At 39.5% G+C, this 20,858-nt stretch overlaps 1 protein-coding gene across 3 annotated transcripts; it reads left to right on the top strand.

The window, feature by feature from the left end:
* The first annotated feature begins 9,536 nt into the window (after positions 1–9,536).
* IDS (iduronate 2-sulfatase) lies at positions 9,537–18,659 on the top strand. Of its 3 annotated transcripts, none has more exons than XM_086850497.1 (9): positions 9,537–9,797; positions 10,515–10,651; positions 12,054–12,231; positions 13,150–13,238; positions 14,406–14,606; positions 15,197–15,367; positions 15,905–16,031; positions 17,532–17,705; positions 18,059–18,659. In XM_086850497.1, the coding sequence occupies exons 1-9, from the start codon at positions 9,677–9,679 to the stop codon at positions 18,550–18,552; spliced, it is 1,692 nt and encodes a 563-aa protein (XP_086706623.1). In that variant the 5' UTR covers positions 9,537–9,676; the 3' UTR covers positions 18,553–18,659. The 3 variants fall into 3 exon arrangements, with proteins under 3 accessions (XP_086706623.1, XP_086706622.1, XP_086706624.1); XM_086850496.1 differs by having other exon boundaries at positions 9,569–9,821; XM_086850498.1 differs by lacking the exon at positions 9,537–9,797 and adding an exon at positions 9,807–10,171.
* The last annotated feature ends 2,199 nt before the right edge of the window (positions 18,660–20,858 follow it).

Here is a 20,858-nt window from a genome sequence, read left to right as displayed (position 1 = left end):
TAATCTAGGAACATCCCTATCCTTGACAGGCCAAAGTTAAATGCAGGAAACAAAACCTGAATCAGCCTTCTGATTTGAACAGCTTGCTTTTCTGTTTCTTTTCAGCCTTGACTCCTGTCTAACATAGCATATAATTCATGTGTCCTATTTGCTTTATAGATTTCTCGAAGTGCCACTGTTAGGTGACTGGAATACTGCAGCATTTGAAGGGAGGACAGCAGTATAGTAATAACTGACTGATATGGCTGACAGCAGCCATGAATTGTTTCTAGGATCATCTTTCATAGTCTAAGATAGAACATCAGATTGCTTACAAAAGCAAATTTTTGGGTTTGAAAATCCCCATATGAATTTCAGCTGATTTTGTTGTAGGTCTTACTGTTAACATTTATTCACAGAATAAACAATTCGAGCAATAATTGACAAAGAAGAGATCATCCAATATATTATGTCTTTTTACCATCCAGTAATTTTGCACAGTTAAGAACAGTAATGAGCTAGTAAGTAAATACGTGTTATTGTCATTGGCATTACACACAGCTGCTTGGTTCTGAAATGAGTGCCTTCAGTTTCAATGAAAATTTCAATCATTTCTGCAATAATTTTGGTTTGTGTCCTACTTGGGAAGTTGCAATGATTAAAAGCCTTTACCCTTGAACTTTTTGCTTCTGTCTGTTCCATCTTGTGCCTCTAAATTACTGCCCTCCTGCCTGAAACCTATTTGTAGTATTGTAGCAGTCCAGCAAGTTGCTGTTTATATTAATGCCAACTATGATAGTGATGCGAAGAAGTTAAAATACTTGACCACTATGAATTTCATAGGTTGTTGGATGTTAGAAAATGCATTGTTGTGAAGCTGTTTGGCCTAAGCAGGATGCGGCACAACAATTTGATGCCACCTGCAAAAGACTTGTCTGTTTGTAGTCTATGTTTCTGTCTTAAACAGTTCAGCTGGTTTTACTCATTACTTGTTCTCCTTTTGAAAGGAAGGTCATTTAAGCAAGTTGTGTTCCATGCCTCTTTTCTTATGCAGTCTGTGTGGTTTTTCTGCCTCACCACAGCTTCAAAGTTATTAATTTTTTAAGTTGCTCTACCCCTGAGCTTTCTTGCACAACTTTTTCTTCCACTATGCGTAGTTGCTGTTTGAGATAAAGCATGAAAATAAGGCTTTGGATCATTGTTCTATAAATAAATCCTATCAATTTCCTAATAGCAATGATTTATCAGAGCAGGTTCTTTCCTTCAAGGCCTTCTTAATTCCTTTTTAATTTCTTTCTTCTTAGTTCCTTCCTTCTTCATTTCCTTCAAGACTTTGATGGAGGATCAGATCATGCATATTGTCCTGGAAAAATTAATATATTATTTATATATTAATATTTATACATTAATGTATTCAATTATATTCTTAAAACCTGTCCAGCATAAAATAAGCACAAATAAGCACATGGCTTATTTGCAGTCGTTTACTTTCAGTCCAATTGAGCTACTTTTTCCAGATGATCACTAAGTTTCTAACTACATTACTCCCTTTTTTGAGTAAAGACACCTAGAAATTTTACCTACAGCATTAATCAGATTAATAACTTTAGTGCTGACACGAGTCAGGTGTTTCAAGAATCTCAAGGATCTGTGTGTCTGGATAACACACACTTCAAATACAATCTCTGTCTGTGACTCCTCTGGGCTTCTCTGAAGTCAAGTGAGATAGACCAAGATAAGTACTTAAATACCTCCAAATTAAATAAGAGGTTTTGGATGTTGGACACAAGAGGTTGATTCCACTCAGGGTGCCTCACAGCAGTGTAATCATTTTCAGCAGTATTGCACATGAGTTACAACACTGGCACCTTTATGTACTAACACTATGCAACACATACTTTAGCCAGTGATGCAAGACAAGGATAATTTTGGCTTCATTTTATCAGAAGTTGGATATATCATAGCTCCTTTTGCAATGCATTCAGGGAAAAGCAGAATTGAGCTAAATGTCAATATGATTATGCCAAACTTACAGGGCTTTTACAGAGATAAAGTACTTAACTAGCTACTTGCTGCATTTTATTCTGTGACAAGGACTTACATCTCACCACATTGAAAAGACACACAAAGATATCCAAAAATAATACAGCTCACTTAAGTCTCTGATGCTTCAGCCATGAAGAGACGAATTGTTAACCAAATTGGATGGGAGACAGGAAATAGAAGTGAACAACACCAAAGGAGATTAGGTTTTGTTTTTTTACCTTTGCTTCAGATCTGAGGTCTAGCAAGATGATATTTTGTAATCATCTAGGAGCTATCCAGTTTAAACATAGGAGAAAATCAGAAAGCTTCAGCTCAGTAGTCCAAAGAGGAGTGTTTGATTACCAACTCTGCACTTGCAAAGGATGACTTCTGTAGGAGGACAGTATAAGGTGATTTATCTTACCTGGGCTTTCAGCTTTACAAAAGTCTACCAGCCACTTGGTTTTTAACTTGTACTGTTGTGAACATGTGTATATGTTACCAAAAAAAATTTAAAAAAATAAGTATTTTAATGTATAAGTATTCTCACATAATCAGGCTGTGCAAAGCAGCTTTCAACAAGATCACATGCTGCTTTCCCCTGTATTTTCCTGCAGTAAGTTAGAGCTAACTAGAGAAGCATCATCTTGGGTTTTGCTGCTGAAGGTGAAAGGTGTTCTGTGAAGTAGTCAAGGAATTTCAGAAGGAGAAAGAATGATCTTCCCTAAGGCAATCAAATTTTACCTCGTGTCTGTGTGAGTACAAGCCAGGCTTCACTGGTCCTTTTTTCCCCCCTTTGCATTTCTTACCCACATGGACAAAATCTGTTTGTCTCCCATTTCTCTCTGTTCTGTAATTCCATCCTTTTATCAAAGGGAGGAAATACTCTCAGTGAAGAGATGAACACTTCTGTGCTCCAGGTATTGAAACAGCATGATAGCTTAGCCTCCAATTGCCTCCCCACCCCCTGGCTTGCTTCCAAAAACAGACGGGAGCATTGCCCGAAAGACAGCAGTGCAGAAGAGGTAACCAGATCACAACTGCTCACTTCTTAGCAGCTTGGTTCTGTGTCTCTCTTGAGATTGCTGGGAATGGCAGAAAATTTTGCTCAGCTGAGGCTGAAGTGTCTGCTGAGCATGTGAAAAGTGTTTTCTATTTATTTATTTTTAAAAGAATGTTCATAAGATTATCACCTCCCTGGAAGTTGGCAGCAAGATCTATACTTATTTTTGGTTGCTAATGCTTGTAAAGTTATAATTTATATTTGGTTTGACATTTTAAGACATGCAGGGGCTTTGTCTTTATTTTACTCCTCTGGTTTTCCTTTTAATTTCTCGTGGATATTTGGAGTTTTCATACCCTGCTGCTCCCTGCCATCACTATGACTACTTCCTCTCAGCAAATCTGGTTTCCAAAGTTTATTGCCACTAGAGTATTTCATGGTACATATGAAAGTGCTTTGTATAAAAAGTGATCAGAAATATTATTCATTTGAACATTATAGGACACATTTGTCCCTTTGTGGTTTTTACCTGAACTTTTTGAATCACAGTATACTATTGACAAATGATGGGGAAAAGAATGTCTGGAAAGGACATACTAGTTTGAGCTGTTCATCTAACAGTTCCTGCAAAACACCTTTGAGTCTCACTGACTGAAGGGAAAATGATGGTATCCAGAACAGACAAGTTAGTTTGCTCAAGTGTCACACATAAAAGAGTAAACTCAGCATGGGGCCTTTGGGATCCAGTATACTACACTTATTATGGTAGGTGGTCAAGAATGCATGTTACACAGAAATAATCTTCGACTTTTTCCTGCTTTTGCATACTTATAAAATAATAAAATGTAGAATAATTTATCAGTAATTGAGAGACAGGGACATCCGAGTTGAGATTAGAAACTAATTTTATTGAGTATTTATATAAGGTGTTTATATAGGGTTTTACTTGTATTACACTTATATAGGGTTCTATTTTTGGTAACAATTTCCCACTGGTTACACATTCTACATGGCATCAGTTATCTGGCAATCATTACAAAGTTTCACAACATATCTCTTGGTCACTTATTTCTCAGGGAGCAGCTATCTGTGTCTGTCTCCCATGGTTTCTGTTTGATTAGGCCTAAGACACTAGGCTCCTTTATCAGTTCCATTGTGGTCTCTGTTTTATTCCCCATAATAATTATTTTAGTAACCAGGCACAAGCTACTCCATCCTGTAGTTGTATGCACAGTAGTACCAATTCCTGAATACATTGTGGAATAAATTTTGGTATATTACATATTGATTTGGGAAAATTACTGTGGTGCTTCTCAAGAACCAGAACACAGCCTCCTGTGGAGCTGGCTGTGTACTGGGGTCATCCCTGGCACATTGATGGGATGCTCCTGGAGGTGTTGGCCATTTTCAGCACATGAAGCAGTGTTACTCATGAGTAGCTGTAGCTCACTTTGTATGTTCTTACAAATCAGAGTTTGGAACATAGTAATACAGTAACAGAACCAGTGTCCTACTCTGTACACAGTAAACTCAGAGCAGTGCAGGAAATGTCTATGGTGGTTCTGAGAAAAATGTTTTTGTACTTCTGAATATTTTGCCTCACAGTTCTGTTCCTTAAGGTGAACTGTGAAGAAAGAAGATAGTAGAGAAAGGAAGAATTTGATCTTATCAAAAGGACACTCTTACACACGACTGCAATTGTTAGTTCTTGTCTCTTGGTCTTACTACTCTTGTTTTAGTCAAGCATAATACAATGTGTCATGAAATGAATCCCCATTAGCAGGCTTTTGCTAATTTCTAAAAGGCTTTATCCTAACCTTGAGCAATTTTTTTTTCTACCTTGATCTGCTTAGTTACAGATCCCTGTTTATCATCCCCTGTGGTTCTACTGTCATGACACTTGCTTTGCATCCCACATTTTGCACATATGACAGAATTTGCCCCTTCACAGGAATCACTCCTCTCATGCTTTATAAATAGAATTGCACTTAGAAAACATCACCTTAGTCAAAGCAAAGTAGTCATGTACTTTGGTTTCCTTGTCAAATTACTAATTGCAAGGTTTTAAAGTTTAAAATTGAGATTTGCTTAACAGAAAAAGGTGACCTCCCTGTTACCAGTGCCTGAATACTGATGAGTTTATTCACATCCCCTTTAAGGCAGCTGTAGAAAGGAGAAGAGAAGGTATAGAGGGAAAAGAGGGAATAGATTTCACTATTAAAAATAAATGGAGGATGGGTTATTTGGGGGTTTTAAACAACTGCATGTTGTTAATATGCTGAGGATGTAGTTCAAAATACCCTCTAAAATTTGCAGCAAGAATTAATCCTAAATAACAAACAAAACAGAATTTCTAGATGTTTAAATAATAGACCAATCCTTGTCAGCTATCCACATTAAAGAATTCAGTAGCCTTACATGACATCTTGTTTACACAGTCTTTCCTGTTTGGGGGCCTTATATTTTTATTTTACTCACCATGTAAATGGAGAAATTGTCTGTGTCAGGACTTAACTTGTATGGAAGTTATTTCTGCACTGTGCTTGCCTGCCCTCATGAAACACTTGAGACAATGTAATTTCTTTGAGCAGTACCTGAGTTGTAGGCACATTTCCTAACATGGGTGTAGGGAGGGTCAGGAAGAACTCCAGCTACTCAATCCACCCAACTGTTCTCTGGCCAGCACATCATAGGCCCAAACAGGAAATGTGAGAAACCAGGACTGAGGTGTGCCTTTAATCCATTGCTTTTGGCACCGATAACAGCATCTGCCTTACCTCCTGTCCAGTACTCAGAAGTCTAAATAGTATCTTAGAAAAAACTCTGATGTCCTTGGGAAAACTCATGGTGTGAGACCACTGACCTGGGCCTTGGGGAGAAGATAGAGCATGCTGCAGGTGAACAGATCTGCATAACTTACTTCAGCATAGAGAAATGACTGTATACAAAACAAAGGTGTACAATAAGTATTTTTGTATTAGGAATGTCAATAATTAATGTCTAAAATGTATTTTCTAGTGCAGAGATCTACAATTCAGGCTGCAAGGATAGACTACAATGATACCATCTTATCATAAGTGTCACCCTGAAAACTCAGCTTTTGAGCTTGCTAACACAGTTTTCTAAGGACTTTCCCAGGACAGTAACTGTAAACATAGATATGTGTACATTCTTTCTGTTACACGTCTTGTGATGGGCATCTCTCATGGCCAGTGCAGTGAGAAAGTGTTATCCTGACCATCCAATCCCTGGCTGTGGTAAGAAGCCTATAAATCCTGGGAGGAAAAATAAACTCACTCTTTCTTTCACCACACCTCGACCTGTGTCCGTGTGATCTATTCATCTTCAGCGGTAACACATAAGAATGTTAACAAACTGAAAGTCTATGCAAATGCCTCTTATACAATGTTTGTAGCTTACCCTTGAGTGCTAATGTTCACAGATGGCTTAAAAAGTATGATTGGTTTGATTCTGAAAGTACTGCTATGGAGTTCTTCAAAGATAAAAATTATGTTTAGAGATATATCAACATTATGTCTCAGGGGTTTGTGTTTGCTATTAATATTTCATTTCCTCACCAAATGTGCCAGAGGAGGACACAGATATTAATGTAGGTATTAATATTTTTAACAGATCTCTCTCATTTTCTTCATGGAAGCTTGTACAGAAATAAATATCATCAGTCCATAAAATTAAAATAGTGGTTTTTTTGATAATAATCAATTTAGGGATAAATAAATTTGCCAACCAGAAGCTTCCTGTACTGATTAGTCACTTCTATAATGCATGAGAATTAAAGGATAATTGCTTTGTGATTACTTATATTGATTCACTGAAAACTGCTTTGCTCTTTTGGTGTTTGAATAAACTGACCACAATGCCCAACCATTTGTGAAAACCTGGTTTCTTAGAATTTCTGAGTGATGCATAAAAATTCCTTAGACTTGCTTTTGTGCCAAATGCTGGTGAAATCACTGGGGAACATGTGCAAGGGCAGGTTTCACATGTAAAAAGTTGAGACATCCTTTCCAAGCAGAGCTCAACACCAGGGCTATTATACATTGCCTGACCATATCCACAGAGTCTCAAAACACATTTCCTTGTCAGAGGAAACTTTATTGGAGATAAAGTACCCAGACATGGAGTACTCCAGTATTGGAGTACCCAGGCATGGAAACGGTACTTTATAAGATCTGCTATGGGTCTGATAGTATAGCCATTTCTTACAGAGTCCTATGAATATGATTTTTCCCACTAGAAATATTGCTGTGCTGAATTTTTACCATGTCTTAATGTGTGTAATATAAAATAGTTGATTTTAAGATGTTTAGCTGTTATGTTGGTGGCCTCACCTACATTACTAACACTTGTGCAAGCACCATGGTAGACCCCCAAAACTTTTGGTATATGCCTTGGCATATCGCTAAGCTTAAAACTGATTTGATCTTTAGTGGTGGTGGTGGTAGGTGGAGAAGACTGAAATTCACCCTGGGACTTCCAGCAGAGTGACTAAGGAGAAGTGCTGTACAAGGTATTGTCACTTCAGCCAAGGTTTAGGTTTAACCTTTCCTGTGATACTCCCCACTCATCACACCGAATGCAGCAGTGGTTTAGTCCAGGAGCTCTAAAAACAGGCCGCTTAAAGGTCCATGCACCTATGAATCTGGGGTGGAGTGGACATCTGAGCTGTGAGACCAGTTTGTCCAAGGTATGTGATTTCAGTGTCTGCAATTATTCACTGCTATCATCCCAACTTGCTTTTTAGCACCAGAACTTGTGTGCTGTTTGAAAATGACTTTTCTTCTGTAATTTGTTCTTCTAGTGGACTGAACATAATAAGATTGCTATATACTCATGTTAAGCAAACCAGGAAATTCATATCAAGTATCACCTAGGGCATTTGCATTTGAAAGATGCAAGCGTTATGGTTATTAAATGCATGTGCAATAGTGAAATTATTCCTTGGCTTTTTGCATAAAAAGTCTCCAAATGAAGAGAAGTGTCACTTGGGGATGCAATGTTCAATACATTTCCAGCAGGTGATCCATGTTAGGAGAGTTGCTGATACCAGCGAGATATACTGCTTAAACAGAACATTAATTCCAAGATATGCAAACATCAAATATACTGAATAATATTCATGAGTTGATTGTATGTCGTGTGCTCAGTAGTAGCTGAACTTGTAGTAACAGTGCTCTTCATTTGATTCAAGCTTTTCCAGTGTGTGCAGGAAGGAAATGTAAGATCCACATCAAAATAAACTTCACTGTAATAATTTAGCAGAAGTACACATGCTTGAATATATATGTACACACTGTAATACACAATGTACTGCACTTTTGAGTCACATATCTCACTGAACAACAGCATTGTGACAGACCATTGTAGCCGTTGTTACTGGTAATCTTATGGTGAGTGCATACACAGCATATTTGAGGCCTCAGGTATGAATCTTTTTAGAGCAGAAAAGCAGATTATTTCCAGTCCCATTCTTTGTGATGAAAAAGTGATGAATGAGAGCATTTTTGTCGCAGAACTTTTAAGTTTGATAAGAAAGAGCAACCAATAGAGTCCTGAGGCACTGAAAGAATCAAATTCTAGATTCCCGTTAGAGATGCATTAGTTTTCTGTAAATGGGGTGGGTATTTTTGAAGTTGTTTTTGGGCTTTTTTAACAGTCTAGTCCCAAATAAAATAATATTTGCCAGTATATTTCACTGTTAAATTTTCATTTGTATTCAAAGGTGCACCTATCACTTGGTAAAACAGAAAAATGCACATACCATCACATGTATCATTGCCATAATTTTTCCTACATCCAAGTGGGTTCATGGTGGCTGTTTTCAATATTGGTATATTTGTCATCAGTTTGCCTGTCTGTTAAATGTGTAAGACAACATAGTTACAGTCTTTTAATTCTTTAGGAATCTTCCAGTGAGCTTATTATATATCTTTGATAATCTCACAGTTGCCGATTGGGAAGCATATGTGTAGTTAACAGTGAGTTTATTTTGTACAGGAATACTGGCAATAAATCTATTCTCTGTACTGCAATTAAAGATAGAAACCAGGAAAAATTCCCGAGCTTTTAGTAAAACTAGTTCTTAATGAAAGTTTAAGAGTTATGGGGAGCTTTTTAGTTTATGTAACTTTTCACATATCGGGGACACCCTCACTCTGCAGAGGGCGCACCCGCAGGCGGCCTGCGGGAGATCGGGGTGACCGGAAACACTGAACGTTTCTTTAAACACCAGTCTTAACTGATTCACAAATAGGATCGAAGTACTCAGACATCTTTTCTCATTACCAAACCTTGATTTCCTCATTCCCCAATGTTATTTCCACGAGAAGGAAATAACGTTGAGAATGCCACTGACATTCCCTTTCCACAGGAGTTGCGGCGGGTCCTGAGACTTATGCAAGAGCAAACGTCGGCAGGAACCGCAGGAGGAACGCTGCGTACCCTGGGCCCGCCCCGGCCCCGCCGAGCCCCGGCCCCGCCGAGCCCCGCACCGCCGAGCCCCGGCCCCGCCGAGCCCCGCACCGCGGGCCCGCCGCGCCCCCTCGCGGGGAAGGGGAAGGGCCGCTCCCGCGGGGGTCAAGCTCCCGGCGATGGTTCGAGACACCGCCCCCGGGCCGCCTCTGCCCGGCCCCGCCGCCTCGCTGTGGCATGGCGACGGCTCGGCTCTGCCTGTGCCTGTTCCCGTCCCTGGTCCTGCTGCGGCTGCCCCGTGATGCCTTCGCGGCCGGCTCGACGTCGGCGGGGCCCGGAGCTGGGCGCGGGCCCGGGGGTTCGTTCTGGCGGCGGAGGCTGGGTTGGTGGGAGCGGCCGGCGGCAGCCCGGGGCCGAGGGGCTCGGTGTGTCCCCGGGGGCTCTGCTCGCTGTGTCCCCCCGGGCTCGCTGTGTCCCCCCGGGCTCGGTGTGTCCCCCCGGGTTCGGTGTGGCCTTGTGGAAGATGCTGCTTCACTCGCTGGTTGCGAGTGTGTCGTGCGCACGTCGAGCCCCCTGTACAGTCCTCCGCCTTGAGGAGGGCGTTTTATAAAGACGTGTGTAATTAATTGAAGAAAAATAGTTTTATCTCTTCGGAGCAGAATTATACAGGACTACAGTGTTGTTTGCGTGTGGTTTAACACCCTTCTCAAAGCTTGCAGGCCGTAGAATTCGGTAATAGATCTATAAAATACCTCTTTATTTTGCACCACCCTACTTTAGCCAGCTGCAAGGAGATGCTGTCTGTAGCACCTGGAGAAAATACCATGGGTGCAAGCAATGAAATAAGAAGAGAAATTAAAACCGCTATATTTCTATCTAGGACAAATTAGCATTTCTGTCTTTGAAGAATTAATCCTATTGTTTGCATCCCCTTACAAAGATATTCTTGCTTATTTTATTAATTTTATTTTTGTCCTCAAATGTGTTTAAGGGTTAAAAACAGATAAATGGGCATAAAGTAACCTTTGCTTAAAGGAGCTTAGGTTAATTTACTTCTAATTTTGTTCCTTCATAGATGGCATGAATGTCTTGTTTATAATTGTGGATGATCTGCGTCCTGCCTTGGGCTGTTATGGAGATAAGCTTGTGAAATCTCCAAACATTGATCAACTTGCTTCCCAAAGTATGGTGTTCAGCAATGCATATGCCCAGGTGAGATAAATTACTTAAACATGTTTTGTCTATGAAAAATAATTACTGGTTTTATCACAATAGGTGTTACACAGGCCAGTGAAAAAAAGCAAGTATTTATTTACTTGAAGTGTTTTCAGTAGAAAATAAATAATTGGGCTGAACTGTAGTGTATGAAGCTATCTTTACTAAGGTGAGAAAAATGAAAACAGGACATTTAAATTATGGTATTTGTGTAGCTCTTGGAGGAGTAGATTGTCACTGAAGTGTTTTCACTGTTAGCAGCCAAGTTCTGCCTAAAAATGCCATTTTACTGAATTAAAATTATTTTCTTCTACTGAATATAAAATATGTTTTACTTTTTAATCTTTTGAGGGAATCAATTCTATAGACTGCTATAAAGGGTCAGTTTGTGTGGTAAACTCTAAAATAGAGGACTCAAAAGGTCACTAATTGCTCTTCACTTGAATACGCTGCACAGGAAGTCTACATTCCCAAGTTCCTCTCTGCTGAGAAATTAGAAGTTTGGGTCTAATTCCAGCTAGGGAATAGGACTTCAAAGCAATAAGTCTTGGGTTTTGTCAGTCTGAAGCAGAATTGGTCAGACCTTTGGACCGTAACCCAGACCTTCTGTGCTTAGCCTTTCTTTATTCTTAAGGCAGTCCAGATGAACTAGACTTTTGGTTTTTATCAGCATGGTCCACCTGCCACTGCTGCTTAATTCTGTGTGATGTGAACAACCAGATTTCAAAAGCACTGCCTTTATGGAACCTGATTTGCTTTTTTAAAAGCATCTAGTTTGGAACTGATATGTTTAATAAGGATACTGTTCATTCCAGCCCGCAGTGATATGAAACTTGTTCCATGTGATCCCCAAGTTTTCAGATGGTTATGGCCCAGCTGTTGATGCCTTGAGAGGCTACCTCAAGAACAGAGGCTAGACAGTGTTAAAGGAATAAAGCAGGTGTTTATTAAAAAGGCCTTCAAAGGATACACCTTAGGCAGTACAAGAGCCTGGCCAAGGCTACGCCAAAGATGGACAACAGGTCACACATTTTCAAACTTTTATAAGTTTGGTCCATTTACATATTTGGATTAATTGTCCAGTTACAGCTTCAGGTTATGAAGTCCCATCCTCCCAGACTGCTCTCCTCAATTTGCTGTTTATACTTTTTGGGCCTGAAGTTGCAATGGTGTCCTTGGTTCCGGCCTTTTCAGGCTGGAAAAGGATTGTTTTGTCTAACTAAACTGTGAAGAGAACTTGCTAAAACTTTATATGAAGTTCAGAGTTATGTACTAATGCAGTACAGGATCTGGAAGATATGAAAGCTAAAACTTAAGGCACTAACTATGCCCAAGTTAGTTCATATGTGTGTTTTGTTTTTTGTTCCACATTTCTCTCCTTGGCTGTCTTTCTCCTCAGCAAGCCGTGTGTGCTCCCAGCAGAGTGTCGTTTCTCACTGGCCGCAGGCCTGACACCACCAGGCTCTATGATTTCTACTCCTACTGGAGAGTTCATGCAGGAAACTATTCCACCATGCCCCAGTATTTCAAGGAAAACGGCTACATGACCCTATCTGTGGGGAAAGTTTTTCATCCTGGTATGATTTGGATTGTCATTTGCTTAGCATAGAAATGTTTGATGTGTATAGTCTCATAAACTTGCATAAGTATTGATGTGTGATTCTCATCTATATTAAGAATCTAAATCATGATCATAAGCCAGATTTTATGGTGGTTGTCATTAAGTCTTAAGGCATTAGCAATGAATGTGTTAGATGACTTTTATCTAATGGATATTTTCACATCTTGTCTGGGAATTGTGGAAATAAATGTCTAACATTCTAAAAATACATCTGGAAGTTAGGTATCTTCTGGAAATGAAATTGCTTGTTGGCTTAGTTATGCCTGTACATGCTTCATGTTTTTTAATAGGCTGTGAGTCTGGATCAGGATATGTAGAATGTATGACTAATGCTTCAAGTTCAGTAGGAAATTAGTTCACTAGTTAAAAAGCAGTAACATTACTGAGTTGAAAAATATTGTAATACTGATCCTCTTTTTGCCAGTTCCTTATCCTAGAACTAAACTTGTGTGGATAGTTTCAGTATGTGTTTCAGTTTATAATAAAGCTAATCAAGGAGATGGATGAAGACAGTATTAATCCTGGGTGGTTTTTAATTTTTTTTACTTTATTTTTTGGTTTTGTTATGGTTTTGTTTTGGGTTTTTTGGGTTTTTTTGTTGGTGTTCCCTGAAGTAAGGCTCTTCAACCGGTTTGAGTCTCCCTTACTCGTAAAAGGTATATTTCAGGGAAAATATCTGTCTTAAACTTTTTGACTTTTTGACTTTTATTTCTTGGTTATCTTTTCCTCAGTTGTCAAAGATTCATTTGAAATGTTTCTTCATTTAGCATATTTGAAAAAAAAAAGCCCAATTGAAGTCAAGTTAAACTTTTATCTGAGCTCTTCCTGGTCCAGTGAACTATTAGTGCATTTTTAATACCTTTATCTGTTCCAGGGGTTTCATCCAATTACAGTGATGACTATCCCTACAGTTGGTCCATTCCACCTTTTCATCCTTCAACTGAAAAGCATGAGAATGATAAGGTAAGTGTGATTTGTGGCACTCTAAGGAGAGAAGGGTGTTCAGGATATAACCAAGTTCTTTGTATCAAGGATTGTCAGTGCCTTCTGGATTTTGAGGCTGCACCCTTGTGCAGGAAAAAACTAATCACTTCAATGCTTTGTTTCTGTGCTTTCCAAAAGAAGGCCTAGATTATCAGATGTGTGTTTTGTTAATCAATGTGCCCTTCCTGCAGATGGCACCAGATAAACTGGTATTTGGAAACTTCAGTTACTGAGATATAAGCAAGAATAATTCTTATTTGTATCTTGGTCATGAATTCCTTTATCTGAAAAGTGTGGTTGTCAACTTGCACCTGCAACTGACCTGATTTTGCTTTAGTTAGTGACAAAACATTGTCAGTAGTCTTGGTAAACTTAATGTGTTAAAAGAGCTCAGGACTGAGTGAGCAGGGGCTGTAATTAAGATAATGTTTAAATAACCTGAAACTTTATAATCTGATCCACTTTTCTAGAATGTTTGTTATTCTTAACTGTGACACAAAAGAATCTGGTATATCTTTATGTAAACATGATTGCATAATGCAGTTATGCATCATGTGTTGGAGTCTGTACACTGCCCAGCAGGAGCTGTAGTCATGAGGTTATAGACAGACTTGGCAGTGCTTTGGTCTTGGGTTTACTGCTGGAAACAGACTGGTTTTAACTACAGCAGCATTTGCATCCATAACACAAAGAAAAGTATGTTAATTTAGCAACCCTCCCAAATGCCCTGCTGAGGCCATCTTCCCCTGTTTAGTCTAATTTATCTCTCTTCACTGATTACACATCAGCCACTGCTGGCATTTGCTCAGAAACTGTCAGTAGCTTCCCAGCAGCTTTCTATGAACTCTTGGGATCAAAAGGAACTAAAATGTAGCTATACATAGGATAACCAAATGCTGCTGCGTCTCCATTAGATTAGAGATGCTATTCATCACAGAAGCTGTAGGCTTTTGACCCATGTGACTACATTTAATCTTCTACCCAGCTTTAGAGAGGATTTCTACATTTTCATAGGCATGGAAGTTGCATTCTTTTGTTGGTAGAAACAAACTGGTTTTAAAGTTACAAGACTGAGGATTTTATGATTTTGTCTTTGTATTTAACAGAATTTACTGAACTAATTTCTTTTTTTTTTTTTTCATGAAGACTTGTAGGGGAAAAGATGGAAAACTTTATGCCAACTTGGTATGCCCAGTGAATGTGACAGAAATGCCTGGGGGTACTCTTCCTGACATTGAGAGCACTAAGGAGGCCATACGCTTACTGAACATCATGAAAACCAACAGGCAAAAGTTCTTCCTGGCTGTTGGCTACCACAAGCCACATATCCCACTGAGGTATCCACAGGTGAGGAGACTGGAACCTGCAGGAAAGGGAACATAGACAAATGTTGCTTTTGTTTTTAAAAACTGTTCACACAAATGCTACATTGCTGTTTCTGGAAAGTGAGTTGGAAACCAGCCTTGATTTGGTGTAACCTCAGGAGTCACCTGTGATGTATTTCAGAATGTTTAATAAGAATGAATTGTCACTCCTCAGCCAAAAGCCAGGCTTCTGCCACCATAATGGTAACTGCTACTGTGTGGAGATGGGCTTCAGCTTGATGGAGTATGACATGAGACCTTACAAGATCTTGTATTTCATTCTCTGTTTGACTTGGTGGCAGAACTCCTACTGGTTTCAAATTGGTGTTGGACCTTTTATTGCAGCATTGTTTTGAAATACAGGAGGCTGGGTTTAGGTATTTACTAGCTCAGTATTTTTCAGGAATTGGTTGGGGATGTCTAGTCTTGCTGTGTTTCACTCAAGGGGAATGAAGCCTTGTAAACTTTAACATTAAAGGGTCTTGTAACGGGAAACGGTTGCTGTTTAAACACAAAATTCACGGTGTATGTTGGAGGTGAGGACAGTCTTTCTGTGTTTTTTGTGTTGTAAAGGAATATCTCAAGTTGTACCCCTTGGAAAATATGACATTGGCCCCAGATCCCTGGGTGCCTGAGAAACTGCCTTCTGTGGCATACAACCCCTGGATGGATATCAGACAGAGGGATGATGTGGAAGCATTAAATGTTAGTTTCCCTTATGGAGCACTTCCCTATGATTTCCAGGTAAGCTATCAACATAGTGGTCTGAAGTCAAACTGCCTCCACTTGTTCAAATGCAAGGAAGGAGTCAGCTGCTCTTGGATGCTCCCAGTTATTCAGCAACTGACCATTTGCAATTATGAATTCCCTGCCTTGTATACTGTCACCTCTAGCTCTGTAAGAAAACCTTCACTATCACTGCAGTTCAGTTTGCATGTGAGGGAATATATATAGCAACTACCAAAGCCAGCACCCAGTGTATCTTCTTTTCCAAGATTTTCCCTGACTCTCCAGTGCCTATGCCAAAATTAGGTGCACTGGCTAGACCAAGAGATGAAGAATGGATTGGTTTGCAGTGTTTTTCTTGAAAGCACTTCTGGGAGGTGGAATTTTTTAACTGCCCTGTCCCAGATTACCTTTTCTGAGACAATTGGGCTACAGACAATTAAAATTAAAGCTTTTCAAGTAGAGTCCTTTAGTTCTTTTACCCAGCTACCCCCTGGTTCTGCTGTATGTGTCTGAGGAGAAACTTTTTTTCTCTCCTGTTTTCTTAACTTACAGCGACAGATTCGTCAGAGTTATTATGCAGCAGTTTCTTACCTGGATGTGCAAATTGGCCTGCTGCTGAATGCTTTGGATAATGTAGGACTTTCAAATAACACAATAGTAGTTTTTACTTCTGATCATGGTAAGCATTTAAATCTTTCTCGGGCTTACTATTAAGAGCTTAACTGTGCAACTCAATGCTGGGATATTAATCCAGTGTGTGTTTCCATAGTGTCAAGCAGACCTGTCATACCTTGTACCTCTGGTTTGTCTGATCCAGACTGAAGGACTGGCACTGGCTTCTGTGGCTCCACAGTTCTGTCCCCACAGGCACTTTATTCAGGTTGAGGATTTGCTGGTGAAGTTGCTTGCCAGGACACAGGGCTGAGCTTGCTGTATTCCTACCCCCTACCCAAGGAGTGACTCTTGCTGGGAACTGTGCTCTAAAAGTACAGCCACCACTCCTCCCCCCTTACCATTTGTAAAAAGCCATCTGGTACAGTGGGTGACAGGTTTTCTCATTAACTGCTCAAGTGTGTTTTCTTACACTTGCCATTGCTGCTTGCAGAGCATCTAAACTGACAGGGGTATGGTTCCTTCTCATAATTGAGATCCTGCATATTCTGGATCCTGGTGGTAAAAAACTTAATTTGAACTGTGGGACAAATACCTCAATCATTTAATGCTCATTTCAATATTCTGATATTCATTAAAATAACCCTGTCATGAACCATTTAATTGTGGGATGGCTTAGCTGATTTAAACCAGTTAGGATGTGAATTAGCTACATCAGATTAAAGTCACATATATAGTTAATTTGGGTTGACTTCTGTGAGCATGTGTGTATAAGCTCTTACAAATTGCAGAGAAATGGGATTAATACTTTTGGTACTAAAGTGACTCTAGATGTTCTTTCTGACTTGTTTGTAAACTGAGTTTTTCTTTTCCTTGCTTTGGATAACTGTAAACAGTTGGTGTTTCCTTTTTGGAAAAAAGGGAAATTGGCTGGCAAAGTGATCAAGAAAAAACATGTTAAACTAGCTGTCACAGAGTTCCTTTGACTTCCCCCAAAGTGAACTTGGCAGTGTATCTGACTGGAAGAAAGTCATGTTGGCATCTCTTTTAAGAGGAAGAGGAGAGCTGAAATGTTTTATCTCTATTGCTTGCTTCCTCAGGGGGAGTGTCCTGATATGGCAGTCTAGCATAGAGAGCCTTGACTCTAAGGGATGTTCAGCTACAGTGTTCAAAGGAGTATAGGAGAGCTGGCAGCTGCCCAAAACTTAAATGAATGCCTTGTAGAATTGATCTGCAGACTCTTGCAGGCCCTGTGATATACCCCAGTTCCTCTTTTCTGCTTTTTTAATGCTAATTTTCTAATTCAAATCTTGAGAATCTAGAAATAAGGAAAGGTGTAATTATTTCCTTTATAAATTAATATCAAGTTGCAAGATTTTGGTGGCTGTTGAAATAGCTTCCACATTAGAGAAAGGTCTTGTTACATCTAAATACAGATTATTTACCTTTTAATATAACCTTTATACCAGACTAATGGCCTCAGCTGTCAGTCAATTTACAATGAAGAAGAAATGACTACTAGATTACAAACCAGTATCTGTGCTGAATTGTGTTCTTTGTCACCTAGGGTGGTCCCTGGGAGAGCATGGTGAATGGGCAAAATACAGCAATTTTGATGTTGCTACACGAGTGCCACTGATGTTTTATGTGCCAGGAATGACAACTTCCCCTGTCAGTCAAAGAGGAAGGGTCTTCCCCTACCTCAACCCTTTTAGCCATATTGGAGGCTTAGCACCTCAAGGTAAATTTCCATTGCTTATTTGTTGTTTGCAGTGGGTACACAGAGGTGGTGATATGTCTTCAGGCACCTTGGGAATTTACTTTGTCTTTCTGAAGAGCTCTTTTCCAAACTTATAGATATTATTATCTCTAAGGCTATTGAAGAAATGTAAGTGCAGAATTGTTCTTGTTAAAAGTACATCCTAATTGCATAGACTGGTATCTTCACAGCTAACTGCCACTCCTTAATTGCCTTGATTTGGGTACCCCCAAAAATCCTGTACAGAGCACTTTGAATAAAACACCAACTGAATGATTAGAAAAGTTGTTGTCAACCACCCTGTTCCAAATCTTCTATTTTGATATTTCTTCTAGGGCAAAGTAAAAAAGTGGTGGAGCTGGTGTCTCTGTTTCCAACACTTGCAGAACTTGCTGGCCTGCAGGTCCCTCCTGCGTGCCCAGAGACGTCATTTGGGGTTGTGCTGTGCACTGAGGGGACAAGCATTGTCCACTACTTTAACGTCTCTGAAGGAAAGGTGGAGGAAGGGTGTGATAACACTGACAGGTGTTTTAATGAAGAACCTGTTGCTATCAGCCAGTATCCCCGGCCTGCAGACACTCCCCAGTGGAACTCTGACAAACCAAAGCTGAAAGACATCAGGATCATGGGCTATTCCATGCGTACCATTGACTACAGGTACACTCTATGGGTTCAGTTTGATCCCAGCAATTTCAGTGCTAACTTTGAGGATGTCCATGCAGGAGAGTTGTACAAGATGGAGAATGACCCAAACCAGGATTATAACATCTATAACAATACTTCACATGGTTGGTTTTTCAAAAAAATTCTTGACATTCTAAAGCACTAGGGTTCAGAAACTTTGTGCCTGTTCTTGCAACTCAATTAATGTTGTATAAGACCTTTCTGTTGTACAGAAAACATTTAGATTGAATAAAAATCCTGCTTGTGTCAAAACTAGCTATTACCTTTGTCTTGTTACAGCCCTTACTACACTGAAGTAGTCAGAGGGAACTTCTGCAGCTGTGTTTTCAAGCACAAGCTTGTAACACTTCTGAAAATGCCACACAGTGCATCAGGCTCATACTGTGAAATATCAGTGGCCTTCTGTTGCCACTGGAGGTGAACAGATCACACGGACACAGCTCGAGGTGTGGTGAAAGGAAGAGAGCGTTTATTTTTCCTCCCAGGATTTATAGGCTTCTGACCACGGCCAGGGATTGGATGGTCAGGATAACACTTTCTCACTGCACTGGCCATGAGAGATGCCCATCACAAGACGTGTAACAGAAAGAATGTACACATATCTATGTTTACAGTTACTGTCCTGGGAAAGTCTTTAGAAAACTATGTCAGCAAGCTCAGAAGCTGAGTTTTCAGGGTGACAGTCTTCTGTAGCAAGTGAAGAATTAAATTTCATTATATGTGCTGAAACAGTTGGTGTGAAGAGTGGAAAACCAGCAACTTACATGTTTGAGTGGCTGTGTGGAGAATGTAAGTTGCGACATAGCTCCTGTCCCCTTTGCCCAGGAGACTTGGGGCTGGAGTGGTCAAGCAAACATTTGATAGTGGGAAGGGCTGAGGTTTTTGTTCTCATTAGCCTTACCTCTTTCTAGAGCCTGAAGAGAAAATTCATGTATTTTATCCAAAATTTAATTATTTTAAATAGAAGTTTTAGTTTGGAATTCATGCTTCTTATACAGCTGGAGAATCTCAATTTTTAATTAGTTAAATATCTGTGAAATGAGTATTTTCATCACTGAAACACTAAATAAGACTGGGAGATTAAGGTAACACCAATATGCTCTTCTGTGGATTTTCCTGAGGATTGGTCTCATGAGTCTCCACAGGTGAGATGAGATGGAAATCTTTAGCTTTTGGAGCTATCTGATTGCAGAATTGCTCAGTGCACTTGAGGGTTGTCACATCCAGTGACAGAGACCTGGATGTTTGCCTTCCTAGGTGCTAATGAGTTTGGCATTCTGTTTTGGACTAGGAGATCTAAAAGCTTCCCATTTAAATTTTTAGTGTGGCATTTAGCAACACAGAATGTGGAGTATTAGTTGTCCTAAGCTATGCTCTGTGTAATGTCCAGATGGGCAAATGCATTAGGGTAAATATGTTTGGGAGTTTGTATCTGAGAAAAATTGTTTGGCTGAGTATTTTATTTAAGTAATGTCTGTACTTTGTACACACTGCCACAAGGTACATGCTGCTTTAGTGTGAGGGCAGTAATTTGTGTTTTGTATCAGCCTTCTGGATTTCTGCATTTCTGTCTTGGTAGAGTCTCAGAATTTGTACCTTAAAAAATAAGATCTCTTTCAGATGGTGTTAACTCCTGCTACCTTCCTTAATGAACTGTTCCAATTCGTACAAAAAGCCAGCCATTACTTGTCTTCCTCAGATAAATTGACTTTAATATCCTGGAGAAGCCATAGCTATAACTTTATTTCATTAAAACCCATGTGACAGTCTTACTCCTAATTGATGTAGAGATACCCACCATGCATCTCATTCTCTGTTAGAAGACTGGTTATTTAGTGCTTTAAGCTCAATTACAAGAATGTATTTCTTACAAAGTTGTCATTTGTTTTACTCAGCCTGAGATCCTGTGTGTTCTGCAACATTATTATTCCAGATAAAAAAAGTATTTTTCTCTCATTTATGCAATCTTAGGTCCTCAGCTGGTATGAAGTACTTCAGTTGTATGTAGCAGATTCAGTGTAGCTATACCAATTTCACATTGGCTGAAGGTGTGTTTTACTGTGAACAGTGCCAGGCAGAGATCTGGAGTCTGCAGCTAGAGCTAATTATACCTCTGACACACTTTCCTTCAAAGGAAAATCAAACAATTGGGAAGTTATTTTGGGGAATGTATTGAAGCGTTAAGGATTAATTGAAATCTCTGGTATGCTGGGTCAGTAATACAATGTACATTTAAAATTGTTCTGGCAAATGAGTGTTATCTGAGACTGAGACTCGGCTATGTGAGCTTTGTGTTTTGTTCTGCTATGACATCTGCAAAAAAAAAAAACCCACAGTTTTTGGGGAATGTAAAATTATAGCAGGTAGAGAAATTATTTAGGATTTTATTTGCATGGAAACATTTTTGTGCATACTCTGCCCTAAGCCTTCCATCACTTCAGGCAATTTAAT

This window comes from Cyanistes caeruleus, chromosome 14, assembly GCF_971803275.1.
Source record: "Cyanistes caeruleus chromosome 14, bCyaCae1.hap1.1, whole genome shotgun sequence".
NCBI classification, from domain to species: domain Eukaryota; kingdom Metazoa; phylum Chordata; class Aves; order Passeriformes; family Paridae; genus Cyanistes; species Cyanistes caeruleus.
The sequence above is the reverse complement of the archived record's forward strand: the minus strand, read 5'-3'. Positions and strand labels throughout refer to the sequence as shown.

Excerpts from the sequence above, each read along its gene's own strand:
- IDS (XM_086850496.1), top strand. The coding sequence starts at position 9,677 with ATGGCGACGGCTCGGCTCTGCCTGTGCCTGTTCCCGTCCCTGGTCCTG. Across the intron at positions 13,239-14,405 it reads AAAAGCATGAGAATGATAAG|ACTTGTAGGGGAAAAGATGG; the intron begins GTAAGTGTGATT and ends TTTTTCATGAAG. Across the intron at positions 17,706-18,058 it reads TGGAGGCTTAGCACCTCAAG|GGCAAAGTAAAAAAGTGGTG; the intron begins GTAAATTTCCAT and ends TATTTCTTCTAG.